The 14,555-nt window shown below is 35.7% G+C and overlaps 1 protein-coding gene across 3 annotated transcripts; it reads left to right on the plus strand.

The window, feature by feature from the left end:
- Positions 1-5,551: 5,551 nt before the first annotated feature.
- Positions 5,552-13,879, plus strand: LOC116308722 (uncharacterized). Of its 3 annotated transcripts, none has more exons than XM_031719200.2 (7): positions 5,552-5,881; positions 8,556-9,043; positions 9,213-9,310; positions 9,632-9,768; positions 11,387-11,469; positions 12,924-13,017; positions 13,673-13,879. In XM_031719200.2, exons 1-7 carry the CDS (start codon positions 5,816-5,818, stop codon positions 13,757-13,759), a joined length of 1,053 nt encoding a protein of 350 aa, XP_031575060.2. In that variant the 5' UTR covers positions 5,552-5,815; the 3' UTR covers positions 13,760-13,879. The 3 variants fall into 3 exon arrangements, with proteins under 3 accessions (XP_031575060.2, XP_088892472.1, XP_088892471.1); XM_089036345.1 differs by lacking the exon at positions 5,552-5,881 and adding an exon at positions 6,270-6,290; XM_089036346.1 differs by lacking the exons at positions 12,924-13,017; positions 13,673-13,879 and adding an exon at positions 11,698-12,917.
- The last annotated feature ends 676 nt before the right edge of the window (positions 13,880-14,555 follow it).

A 14,555-nucleotide genomic window follows, 5' to 3' on the forward strand; every position in this document is an offset into this window, starting at 1 on the left:
CTGCTTCGTCTAACTCGTTAAGTAAATACGTTCTAAAGTGGGCTGGAAATAAATTAAGTTAAATTTCCAAGAAATATAAGAGCTTAATTTGATTCAGTTTTTAAAGCAATAAATTGGCAGCTAATGGCTAATAAAACGACGTTTGTCCTTCCGTCATTTTCAATTATACGACCAATTTAAAGTTTCAAACAGGAGGGAGGGGGCGTCTCTATTGTTTCCAGCTTTGCATTTCAGGACAGTATTGTTTCCATTCGTGACGTCACATAGCAGCAGATGGATTGCTCAGTCGGGATTTTTGTTCTGATTGATATGAGTAAACCGCCATAACAGCTGGAAAATGGACCAAAAGAAAGTCTAAGTCATATATTGAAACTCTTTTAAAAGCTAAATTCGCCTCCTATGTAGTAGTTTCATAGTCTGCTTTGTATTAACATTTTTTGATATTTCACTTTATCATTTAATTCTGCACAGAACGTGCGTCATATGGGAAAAGACCATGCTAAACAACTTATCGTATTTATGAGAGCTGGAACGTGACGTCACTAATGGGAACAACACTGTTCCAGCCATTTGCCTAAGGACCGGGACCCATCCCTCCTGGTTTTGAATAATAAAAGGGCATTCGTCGGCTGCCAACATTAAAAGCATGATCTGAAAAAATTTAACCACTGAAAGTTTAGAATGGAAGGAAGTACATAGTATTTTTATCTTTTGCTTTTTTAAGGGAGGAGGGAAGGGGTTGGGGAATGGGATAGGGGTCATTTAAATTGTTCGTTTAGATTCAGGAGAAGAAAAAAACTGCCATCTCAACTATTATATCATAGATGTCCTCATCGAAATTGTGTCTATTCCACCCCGTTGGCTCAGTTGGTTAAAGGTGATAGATGGATAGATTGATCGATTTATAAGGACAAGAACAATTAAGAAGGTACACTTAACAAAAGTCGACCACATTAGGTTTTCGGATCTGCAAACGACGGAGAGATAAACGGAATTCGAGAAAGTATACTGAGAAGGATGTAAGATGAAAGACTTGTCAGTCTTAGCAGAAACACAGGCGAAACGCTTTTTAAAGGAGTACAAAAAGGCAATGGGATGCATTAGACGTGCACTTTACACTTTTAAGGGTGCCATTGTCAAACTACGAAACTCATATTATCAATCCAACATCCGTCAAACAAAAAACACAATCTTATTCTTGTAAACTGGACGGATGTTTTAATTTTGGGCCATGCTTCTAAGTAGTAGCAATTTCCAGTTTGAAAAGAAACAGAGAAAAAAATGAGATTCCATTAACGATTTAACTGGCCATATTGTTCCCCAAAACATTCGTACCCAAAAGCCGAAGAATAAAGGTCGATAGCAGTCTGGTCCAGCTTCGAGTGTCAGTTAACGGTCATCTTCAAATGGTCATGATGGATGTTGGCGCCAACAACTCCGTCAATAATTCGACATCATTCTCAAGAAAATACATTTTTTTACCTTTTGATGGTCGTGTGAAGACGGTCATGTTTATTGCGATGGGTGTTCTTTGTGTCTATGGGACCGCAGCTAACTCACTGGTCCTCTACCTCAAGAAGAAGAAGAGAGATAGACTAAGAAACCCGAGAAAGCCTTTTTATCGAAATTTGTTGGCAGTTTTTATTCAAAATTTATCGGGCTGTCACATTCTGTTCTGCAGCATAGCGTTCCCTGCACAAGTGATGTTAAACTTTATCGACGTCACGAACAGCAACTTGCTGTGTAGGCTGTCATGGTTCCTTCGACTCCTTTTTCCAATCATAACTCTAAACCATCTTTTGGTATTAGCCATCGAGATCTACTTGTCTATAGTCCATCCTCTCGTGGTGCCTTCTGCTCGTTTCGCCAAGAGGCTAGCAGTGGCCACCTGGGTTGCTGGAGGTCTTGTCGTACTTATGCCAAGCGCTACGTTTACCTGGAAGCCCCAAACCACTGGACCTCACAGCTACACCTTGTTGTGTTTCTTCGACAAGACGGTTTTCATATACAAACTACTAGTTCTTGTCTTCGTTGTAATTAATATAATACTGCCAGCCCTCGTTTTGATTTTTTTAACATACCGCATTTTCACATATTTGCGAAGGAAAGAAGCTTCGTGGGTTTCAAATCTCCATTCGCAGAGGAAAGTGCATGGCAACAGCAATGCAGGAGCGATCGTAAATCTACTCTTAATCTTCTTCTTGCCCTACGGTCTATTTTCTTTTGTATCGATCTCGAGATTAGCAATCAAGACTGCACAAGAAGATTTCGCAATGCAGTACTTATTAGTGCTTGTAAATAGTGTGTTGGCGTATTCTAATGCGGCTATTTGTCCCACCATCCTGTTAATTAGACTGCCTGATCTTCGACAGTCTTTCAAATATAATATCAAATCCAAGTTCATTTCTCGGAAAGACAGAGTCCAAGTACCACCCAAATCTAGTGAGATTAGTCAAGCTAATGTAAAAGCAGTAAGGAATTCGAATATAGTAGCCGTTTCAGGTTCACAAGAACAATTTGAAATGGCTGAAATGTCTAGTTTCAGAGATATGAGAGATACAAGAGCTAAGAAAAGAGAAGGGAAAATTGTATGGATGGAGCAGAAGTGCCCGAACTGATTTGAAAACCAAAGTAAAGATCAAAGTCTAGGAAGTGCTGATCTCATTTTGAAATGATTAAGAATTCAGAACAAAACAAAACAAGTAGGAACGGAACGGGACGGAACGGAAATGAATTCAGGAGCAGAACAGAAAGGAACAGAAAAGGACGGAAAGGAATGGGATAGAACGGAACAGAATGGAACGGATCGGGTCGGATCGTAATGGAACGGGAGGAAATGAAACAGAACGTAACGAAATAAAACGGTACGGAACGACATGAAACGGAACGGAATTAGTTTTAAATGCTATACGTTTGAATCTTTGCATTGTATGTATTAGATAAGTATAACGTGATTTCCCGGCGTCTACGTTTTTCTCTTCAACACTTCCACATTAAACTTCGCAGCAACTTTTAGATCGGTTGGTTGGTTGGTTGGTTGGTTGGTTGGTTGGTTGGTTGGTTGGTTGGTTGGTTGGTTGGTTGGTTGGTTGGTTGGTTGGTCATCATGCTATATAAAATATTAACTAACAAGATGCTGAAACTGATGTTAAGACATAGTAGCTTGGAACTAGTGAAGCATCGACTGTGAAACCTTAACGTTATTTATTCATTCAATTTAAATTGTAAAAAGAATTGAAATTGAAATTGAATAGAAAAACAGAATTGACTATCGGAAAAAGTCGCAGACAAATATACGTGTATGGCCATTCCTATTTACAGCAACAATAAATACTGTACATATTATTATATCACAAACTTGGCAGTATAAAAGTATTGGTAGAACTATAGATAAACAACAATAGCCCTAATAACAATTAGAATATTAAACTGAAGATAATAGAGTAAATAAACAAGAAACTAGTACTAAAATGATTCAATAATGATTGTTAATCAATAAACATTTGGTACATTACATGACTTCAAACTAGGCTTATTTATATCATGGTGATGGCTGTTCCATGCCAAAGCCTTGTCGCAGTAAGGGCGAAATATCATTCACCTTAGCTTTGGTAGTTCTATTTTCTTATTATATATACGCTAATTACGTGTCTGAAAAGTCATAGAAATGATCAAATTTTCGCCAAATCAAAAACTGTTAGTACTGTACATGTTCGCTTAATTCGTGAATTTTAAAGTAAGCTAGATTGATTGTTGTCATACACGAAATAATTTCTCGAATTTTTGCCCGCCTTCTTTGTTGAAATCAGATTTTCGCCATACAATTGTGCGCAAAAATAGGGATTCTTTTTTCGCCAATAGTAAATTCTTTCCGAAAAACGCTGTAATACTTCAATCATTTTTTTAGCTCATAGTTGTATTATTGATAGCTGTACGTGGTCAAAAGGATTGCGTTTTGAACGGCACCGAACAATATTCTTGCCGCAGCAAATTAAAAATGCACCTACGTAGCTGCAAACCAATAGTTAACAATTATTCGCCGAAGGCGAAGTGAATATCGAGAAGTGTTTACCGAGACGCGAGTCTATTGCAATAAAACTGTCTCAAACCCATATCATTAGTTTTTGAGTTATTATTATTATTATGGCAAGTTTTATTTGTCTGTATATATCATGTTTACATTGACCAGCGGACTAAGTCTAGGCTGGTTAAGTTCATCATTTTTTTTCAATCCTTTCTTCGGCTTATGCATATTCATAGAACTTCTTGACTATATTAACGTTCTGGCTTAAAATCCATTTCTGACATCGTTCTATAAGGAAGTTCACTTCCCTGTCTGTATTTGTAATTGTTCTTAGGTCTTTTCTTAGCTGTTCGTGATGTCCTGCGAGAAAGTCAAACACTATGTTAATCTGATTTACACTTGAGCTTTTGCACTCTTTTTTGATGCCTGCACGTAGTTCCGTGTATTTTTCTTGTTTTTCAACAGTTCTCTCCGCAATCTTACCAACTTGACAAACTGTGCCTTCAAATAGTGTCCAAGCATTAGTTTCTTTATCTTGTACAACTATGTCGGGTTTATTGGCACTGTTTTCTGGAGCTTTCTCAAGTTGAAAGGGTACATTCCAGTATATTTTTGCCTTTTCATTTTGAAGTACTGCTGATGGTAGACTTTGTTGGTACCATGGCTTTCCATTGTCGCTTTCCTGAAAGTTGTACTTTTCCAGCAAACAGTGGTATATCGGTCTCAGCATTCTGTCGTGTCTGGCTGTGTAAAGGCTTTGGGCGATCTTTGAGCAGCCACTCAGTACATGTGTTGTTGATTCTGTAGCCATATGGCACATTCTGCATTTGGTGTCTGTGATGGTCATCTGTGCTTTGCTTTGTTGGTATGTCTTTGTTGGTTATTATTATTATTATTATTATTATTATTATTATTATTATTATTATTATTATTATTATTATTATTTATTTTTTTCGATTGGTGGGCCAAACCCATAATTTCAAGAGAAAAAAGTAACACTTCAATTTTGAAAATATTCTCGATTCTGATTGGCTAACATTTTCTCTCAGGTCAGCTGGCCAACTGACCTGGAAGAGTGACTTAGTGAAGAACGTCACTGCGAACTGAGATGTCATAAAGCCTGTGAAACCTGCGAAAATTGTTCAGAGACTGACTGAATAAAAACATGCCCGCCAATGAAATAAAAACGCAAAGCTCATGAATTATTGTGTCACTGATATCAAGCGCGTATTAGTAACGTTATTTTTTCCATTTGGTGGCCTGGATTAAACTTGAAAATACTCTATTATACGGTGATATTTTATGTTTATTAAAAAACGATCTAATGGTGCCAAATCTCAGCCACAAAGATGAAAGCGGCAAAAACAAGATATCAATGCCAAAAAAAGACTTCATCATTGAATATTATTGAAATAGGGAAAGAATGATTCTTCGCTACACACATTCATAATATGCTAAATCACCTAATCTATTAGATCCAGCTTGGGCTCCCTGTGGTAATCAGTCAGCGGTTGTCCATTTGTTTGCTTGTTTTTGGGGGTTTCGAAAGCTCGTCAAATAATCCACAAAAATACTTGACTTAAACCTCAAAATACCTCAAAAAAGACCTTCTTGAAGCTTGATTGATGTATAAAGATGTCTGCTTTCTACAAAATATAAACCAATTGCTTCGAAGATCACAACATTTATAACCGTATCCAATCAATTTTCTGACGGCTTCACGACTTTTGTACTAACTTGTCACAAAAAATATTTAGAATTTCAAAGTTTTATTTATATTTTATTGAATCTATGGCGGCCAGTAGTGGAAACAACAGATCTCCTAAAGATTTACCAGCAATCATCAAATCCCATCAGGTAAGATGATCAGAGCTGTTCAGGTATAAAATGTTTTGTTTTGTGGTTTTATTGGCGTTACTTGGCTACCAGAATAAAATATGTCTGTATTTCTTCTTTATCGACGTTAAATCCTTAAATTTAAAACAGAAAATCAACGAAACTCATTAAAAGCTTTAAGCTTACATCCTGTAATGTGATTTTTTTATTTTCCTTAAGGTAATTGCCATTGTGATAAGATCTATGATGTACATATTTAAGCTGTATGTAAACTATATTTATTACCTTTTATATTAAATTTTTTATGGAAATTATTTATTTTGAAATGTGAAAATTTTGCTGTTATTTTCTCTACTATTTATTAAACAGATTAATAACACCTATTTACATACTTCCCTTCTAGTAGAGACTCTGCTAGCAGGGAATATAGGTAATGGCCATGTTTTTTATTTTTATAATCCAGATTTTAATTTTTTAAAGTAATATCTTATTCAGTATCAACAAACACTTCAATAGGACGTTTGCATGATGGCGTCATTTGACTCCCACTACCAAGATGCTTTGCGAATTTTCTTTCTTATTTAAATTTGTATTCCCTCATGAGAATAGTAAGACAATTGGTGCTAATTAACTGAACAAAAGAAAGTGTGCAAGGGAGTCTGGTAGTAGAGGTCAATGACGCCATCATGCAAACGTCCTATTTTGCAAATTCAAGTGAAAAGCAGAAAGCTTTCTCATCAGAAAAGTTTCTCAAAGATAACTAAGTATTAGTTCAAAAGGTTACATGGTACACAAGTCAAGGAATTTTTTTGTTCTAAATTCCAATTACTGTGCTGTAATAAGGGGCTGTAACTAGGGGCTGTAACTAGGGGCTGTAACTAGGGGCTGTAACTAGGGGAGGGGTGAATCCCCCAACCCCCAATATTTTTGGCTTTTTGTTGGCAATGCAAGCCTATAGGAGAGGAAGGGGCAGCTGGGAGCCTCTAATAAATAAATAAATATATATATATATATTAGTATCGAACTCCTGATTCAGAGTAAGGCACCTCCACCTTACAAAACAGTAGAGATACGCAACAACTAGTCATACAGTAGTTGCATGGGATTTTACACTATAAATAATACCAGCCAATCTCTATTTAGCAACCAGTTGTCAATAGTCCCAAAAAGAGTTTTTGACCTAATTTAAGCGGCCAACCTCTATTTAGCGGGCAACCATCTAAGCCAGAATTTATTTTACAACATTCTATTAATTTTACCTTGAACTAGCTTAATTGTCCATAATGAATTTCCTTCAAATAAAATCCCAAACACTGTTGTTTCATTCACAAGGTGTTTATAAGCCCATGGGCCTTTGCATAGCAGCTATGTTCCAAAAGTAAAATTAAGGTCTTGAATACTAGTGTAATTTGAGAACTTGTGATGTTTTTCTATAATTTTTTCATAATGTGGTCGTAATGATCTTGAAGTCTTTAAATATAAAGAAGTAATTATGATAAATTTGTGTTAATCATGCAAATTGTACATTAGATACATAGTAATGGTAGTGTTGATAATTTATTTAGAAGTGTAAATGAGGTATAAATGATTTAATATATTGTAATAAGTCTTAAGAGCAGATTTAAAGCATGACTTTATTTCCTTTATTTTATGACTTTATTTATTTATTTATTATTTATTTCATGACTTTATTTATTTATTTATTATGTATTTATTATTTATTATTTTATCTTTAAAAAGAAAATGTCCTGCATCAGAATATGAAAGAATGTAATAGATTATTGTAAATTCGAAATTACTTATGAATTTGAAAAACATTGGATAGACATTACTTTATTCATATATAAAGAAAGTAGTGACATTAAGGTAAAAATTGTCATTAAGAAAATAAAAACGTTAAAACTACTTCACAACCATATATGTCTTATTATGTAAAAAACAGTTTATGTCCTCGTTGATACATAAATTATAGCAAAAAATACTCACATCCTCCAATAAAGTTTTTAAACATTTTGGTTTTGGGATCCTTTGAGTGGAACTGTGATGTACACCTACTTTCAAGGAGGTTTTCCTACAAGAATAGAACATTTGTAATTTAGTGAGAAAGGAATTCATTAAAAGACAAAAGAAAAAGTTCAGCTTCAGATCTTCTTTTGTTTTTTAATGTGATTCCTATCCCACTAAATCACTAATGTTCTATTTTCGTATAACAACGTTTTTGCAAGTAGGTGTATGTAAGAAAATTTAATGAGATTGATAATTTTAAACACTTGTTTCACTTATTTATCCTGAGTAAATTATTCATTGAAATTTTCTGTTCGTTGTTCAGTCTTCATCTACTTAGCCAAGTCATTAGTGTAAGTACATACTATTAGCACCTCTGCTAACATTTAATCTAATAAAAATAAATTAAATATATTCTTTTGTTTTTTATGGTTTTTTAGATGTTATTAGTTTTAGATATTATTAGTCTTTATTGTATTCTTATGTATTTATATATATATTTATATATATATATATGTATTCTTTTGTTGTTAATTGTTTTTATATATTAAATATTAAGTCTTCAATGTTTCTCTTAAAAGAAGTTAGAGTCGCAGCTAGTGTGTAGAGTTTATTGATAGTATATTTGAAAAGTTTTTCTGTGTTTAATATGGCTAAAACCTCAGCATTTTTGATTGCATTGACTTTTCAGAACAACGAACTAGAGAATGCTGAAGAGATGAGAGCGAATCTAGAGAAGTTAAAAGCCCTTAGCAAGGACGATCTATCAGAGAATGCTATGTTAAGATCACGGATCGACCAACAATCAGAACTCATTTGTATCTTGAAACAAAGAGCAGACGAATCGCTCAAGAAATCTATGAAACTGGAAAAAGATATAGAGGAATTTAGAAAAACGAGAGAAGACGCTCTTTCAGCACTACAGACCGAAACAAGAAAATATAACGTACTACAGAAACGATTCGATGTACTGAATTCGAACCATGAAGAAATAATTGCCATTAAGGATGAATATAAGATTCACAATGAAAAGTTACGGCGTGAAAACGAAAGACTTGGGCACGAAAACAAGCTGTTGTTTGCTGAGACAGTTAAAAAGAGAGACGAAGAGATAAAGACGTTACGAGAAGAGATTGAAAGAATGCGAGAGAAGTATTCTTCTGTAGATGATGAAAGAAGGTAAAGAACTGTATTTTTGAATGATAAAATAATTCATAACAGTACTAATAAACGTTGATTTTATGGGAATCTTTTTGAATAGTAATTTGTTAACGTTTTTTACGTATATCTAACAAAACAAAATGGAAAGAATTTTTGACTTAGTTAATGGTATTTGCTCTTACTGCAGAAAAATGAATGAAGACATGGAAAAGTTGGCAGAAAAGTCAAAAAAAGAAAAGAATGAGTTGGAAGAAAAAATAACAAAAATGGAGGAAACTTCAACTAGTAAGTAATGAATATTTTAATTGAAGCAGAGCAGAGCAGAGCAGAGCAGAGCAGAAAAGACTGAGCAGAGCGGTAGAGCAGAGCAGACACAGAGAAAAGCAGAGCAATAGCAAAGCAGGACAGAGCCGGCAGAGAAGAGGAAGCAGAGCAGAAAAGAGCATGCAGAGAGAGCAGAGCGGCAGGGCAGAGCAGTGCAGAGCAAAGCATGGCAGGGCAGGGCAGGGCAGGGCAGGGCAGGGCAGGGCAGTGAGAGTCCTTTACCTTTACATTTGACTGAACCAAAGTCATGAAAACTAAACGCTTTGATTTTTAAAATTTTAGTGGAATTAAACACGTCGAAAGAAAAGATCGCATCATTAAAGAAAGTTGTGCAAAGTGAACTGGATAAAATGAGTGAATTACAGAAAGATCGAGATGAATTTGCTCAACTGGCTCTCGAAAGAGGAAAAGCTATGAAGGTACGACTTATTGTTATGAAATCACATCAAAATTCCTTGTATCGAAACCCTTCGTTTTACAGTCAGTCAAGAAATATATAATACGCACTCACTTTCTAAATCAACCTTCAAAGTTTATACACCATTCTCATAATGGCTGTTAAGTGCAAGAAAATGAGGTCACCCGCCGGCCATTAATTCACAATAAAATATATAAAGGTACTGATGGAATGCGTTTATAGACCCCTTGCATGTGACGTCAAAGCAGCTCGATGTGGGGATCAAAATAATAGAATTCCAATCCCCTGAGAATTGGAACCTATTGTTATGTCCCCCAGATTGAGCAGCACCCGGGGGGGGTGGGGGGTACTCCCCTATATTCGCTATACGGGTACGTGCTGCCAAACAGGGTATGGTTTTCAGCGATTCTTCTCTGGAACAGGGTATATAAAATCGCGCTATAGCTCTGGAACGGGGTATATGAAATCACGCTCTCTCCTTTCTAGAACAGGGTTATCAGCGATCTTGCTCTGGAACAGAGTATGAATTTCAGCGATTTTTACTCTAGAACAGTGTCAGGATTCAGAGGGCTCAACGGCACATCCCTACCCTAAACAACGGGCAAGAGTACCCCCTCCGGGAGCAGCATTCCAAAGTGCCGCAAGGGGTCTATATAGAAGAAAAGTATAGAAATTATGCTTTTGTTTTGACCTGAATTCGCGCTATCCAACTTTATTTTGAATGAGCAGCCTTGCTCAGCCTTGCAAGATGACTGGGTGACCTCTTTTTCTTGCGCTCGTCAGCCATTAGAAGAATGACGTATGGATACCCTAAAACAGCATCTTTGAGTTGATCTGCGCCAAGGCTCCAGCTAAGTCAACCTGGATCGAATTGAAATGAGCGTGTTGCATTTTGATGAGGGAGGAAAATCCGAGATAATTTACGAAAACGAAAACTAGAAAACGAGACCCCATAACCAGTTAAAGGCGAGTGTATTAGTGCTACGCTTGGGACCTAAAGAGCAGAGAAGCAAGCCTAGAAACCCGTGCGGTATAACCAAAGCCGTCGATTAAACTTTATTTGAAGATCGCAATGACTTTATAATCGATTATTATTTCGTGGAACAGTGTTTGAGTTTACGTCCGCTTCAATAGCAGGGCCGTGGCCACTGTGAGGCAAGCGAGGCAGTTGAATTGAAAGTGTCCCAAACACTCAACGTAATTCTGGAAATCGCGTTTCTGATGGTCTCAATTTCAAAGTTCCCCGAACCCAATAAATGCTTTCGCCTTCACCGCTCGTTTGCCTTAGTAAACCATTCGGTCTGGCTTCGACTCTGAATAGTCAAATCAGTGTCAACAGACTTACTACGGAATCAGGGATGGTTCGCGCTGCTAATGCGTCGCCTTTAATCTCATCTCATGTCATCTCATGTTTGGAGCCTCTAGTGATTGTACCGTGCTGTTATACAACAGAGAAAGTCTAATAGATAGACCTAACTGAGAAGTTAGCAGAAACACCCACCTAGAGCCGAAAAGTAGCAAGGGAAAAGTGACGAACAGCATAGCTGTGCATATAGTAGACAGAAGACCAAGTTCAGTATTTCAATTTATTTTCATGTCTAAGTTGTTTTCTTCTTTAGGAAAAAACCCAGGAAAACGCACATTTAGTAAGTCGTCTGGATGAAGCAGAAAAAACGTTAAAAGAAATGAGCGATAAGTTTACGTAAGTAGGGCGCCCTCACATTCGAGTTTTAACGTTGTACATGATGATGATAGTGATAATGATGATGGTTATGATGATGGTGATGGTGATTATATAATGGTGATGATGATGTTGGTGGTGGTGGTGAGGATGATGATGATGGTTGTGATGAATGTCATGATGTTAATCTGCATTGGCTACCAATTGAATCTAGAATCAAATATAAAATCCTATTACTTACTTTTAAAGCTCTTCATGGCCAATCTCCTATCTATATCCGGGAACTCATTTCAGTGTATAAACCGAACCGTAATCTTCGTTCTGCATCACAAGTTCTTCTATCAGCACATTCTTATAATCTTAAATCTTATGGTCATCGCTCCTTCTCTGTGGCTGCTCCTGAACTCTGGAACTCACTTCCAATATCTCTCCGAAATGCATCAAGTCTTGCCTCATTCAAAACTGAACTTAAAACTTATCTCTTCAAATTAGCATATTCTTTGTAAATAATTTTATTTTGTCGTTGTCTTTGTCGTTTGTTTACTAGCACTTAGAACAGATTTGTATTTGCGCTTTATAAATAAATATTATTATTATTTATTATTATGTTGATGATGTTGTTGTCACTGCACGAGATCGGAAATGACGTCTATCGAAAGCAAGCTGTACAATCTTTTAGAAGATTTTTCGAGCAATCATATATAGGGAGGTATAGACATATCATTACGGCTCAACTAGTTCCTGCCAATCGCAGGGCATATGTCACATTAACTACTGGATTACAGTTTACATGAGAAATAACCTATTAAAAAATATATATTTTACAGAAATATGAGAAATATTAGAAATAACCTATTAAAAATATATATATTTTACAACCATCACTCCCCGTACGGGGCTCTTACGTGAGGTTTTCTCCACACGCACTACCACTACTTTCAATATTCACAACACACAACCCTCAATTCACATGTTGATTTTTACGGAGTGAGGAAAAGCGGAAAACCCGGAGAAAATTCCTTGTGGCAAAGGGAGAGAACCTGGACCACAGCGGTGAAAGACGAGAGGTAAACCACTACGCCACCCATAGACGATGTACAGTTCACCGTAAGAGTTCCCAGTCGCTCACTGTGGTTTTAGAGCGTCCGACTTTAGATCCAAATCACATCCATCTTCAACTCAGATTTTTTCTGAGTTATTTCTGTTTCACTTTTCGCTATTCATTTATTCCTTATCATTAATTACCACTATTCGGTGAACTCAGTTGGTAAGAGCATCGGTCTGTTGTAAGAGAATGTGCTGCCTTTGTAATTACATTGGGACCACGAGTTTATCAATTGAAATGCTGTCAAGTGTTATCCTCTATGAACCAAGTTGATGTATTTTTTTTAATATCGTATGTATGTCCCATATTCGTTCTCAGTATTTTGAATGACTTTTCGTTATTTTTTTATTTTTTATTTATTTTTATGCAGGTCGGAACTCGAGACGATGTCGACTAGTTCTCAACTACGTAGACTAAAGAAACAACTCGAGGAGGCCGAGAAAAAGTCGCTCGATCAGCAAAAGGTGAGAACATGAAGAGAAAGAAAATAAAAGAAACAAATTAAATAGGGTAAAAAACGAAGGGAAAAGAGGCGACAAACTGAAGAAGAAAAAAAGGGAGGGATAGGAGAGGACAGGAAGGGAAAGGATAAGAAAAGAAGAAATAGAAAAAGATAGAAACAGAAAGAAAAGACAAAGTAAAGAAAAGGAAGGGAAGAGAAAACAGGAACGACAAAAATGCCTGAAGTCTTCGAACTCGACTTTAAACAGAACATTCATCATACAAAGACAAATACTCAAGAGACCATTTGTGTCTTTTGTTTAATGAATGTTCTAATAAGCCTGAAGCGAGATGACGGTTTACCCCCGTCTCTAGACCATAATCTTTTTCACATTGCTTTTGTTCTTTAATTATGACTATTGTTCCTGTATTCTCTAAGGAATAATTAATATGAAAGAATTTTAAAAACTATTATGGTATAGAGTCGGGGGTAAAACGTCATCTCGCTTCAGGCTTATTGAGAGTTAGCAACTATTAGTCACTAAATAGCTACTATTTGTCAGTATCAAATTGGTTTTTATTTCATGGTTTTACTGCATGCGCTCTAAAAATAATGATATTTGTTTCATGTTGTACTATCTGTCGTTTTTTTTTTTTGTTTTGTTTTTTTTTGTTTAGGAATTCGAGGCGTACAAGAAACACATGTCGACGTTACTCAACAGAGAAAAGAAACTTAACGATAAACTACGAGTTATGATCGGATAGCTTGAAATATTCGCTACAAAATTACTCTTGTATCATAACCTTGCTAGTGTGCAGAATAAATTAAATAATATATTAAACGAAATTGAAATAAAAACTGCCATTAAAGATAAGTTAAAAGTATTCTATTTTGTAACCAGTTTGTTTTTGTGTTTGTTTTTTATTATTTTATTTTATTTATTTATTTATTTTTAAATTTATTATTTATTTATTTATTATTTATTTTTAGGTAGCTGTCATAGTTCTTCATTTCCATTTCATTTTCATTCTTTCATTTTCTCTTTCTTCTAAGTCTTCTCTTGTCTGTATTCTTATTTTTCTTCTTGGGAATGAAAGATAGTGTAGACCGCTGGCCGGGGCAATGGTCTCTTGGTTCAATAACTGGATTGCGATTCAAAGTTGATTCAAAGGGTTTTCTCCAATTTTTCCGCCGGCTTAAAAAATAGATTAATATTATTTAACTTTTCTTTCATTTTCTCCCACTCTTCCTCCCGTAGTCTGCATCTTTCTGCAATCTCCTGTTATAAATAAACCATCATTGCACACTCACTGTGGTAACTGTTTACATTTAATATTTATTTATGGCTTTCTATAAAATCTAGTATAATTGTAAATATAAACAATTATGATCTGTTAATTCAACTCTATATAAAGTGTGTGAATAAAATAAAACTGAATTGAATTGAATTGAAATATGGAAACCCGAAAATGAAAAGAAAAAGAAAGATAAACGAAAGAAAGACAGGAAGCCCAACTAACTTTTCCGTCTCAGTTGCTCCCAAGAGAGGCCGATTACCAC

Source organism: Actinia tenebrosa, unplaced genomic scaffold, assembly GCF_029948245.1.
Source record: "Actinia tenebrosa isolate PJP-AT-01 unplaced genomic scaffold, QUT_ActTen_1.0 PGA_scaffold4__44_contigs__length_22323623, whole genome shotgun sequence".
NCBI classification, from domain to species: domain Eukaryota; kingdom Metazoa; phylum Cnidaria; class Anthozoa; order Actiniaria; family Actiniidae; genus Actinia; species Actinia tenebrosa.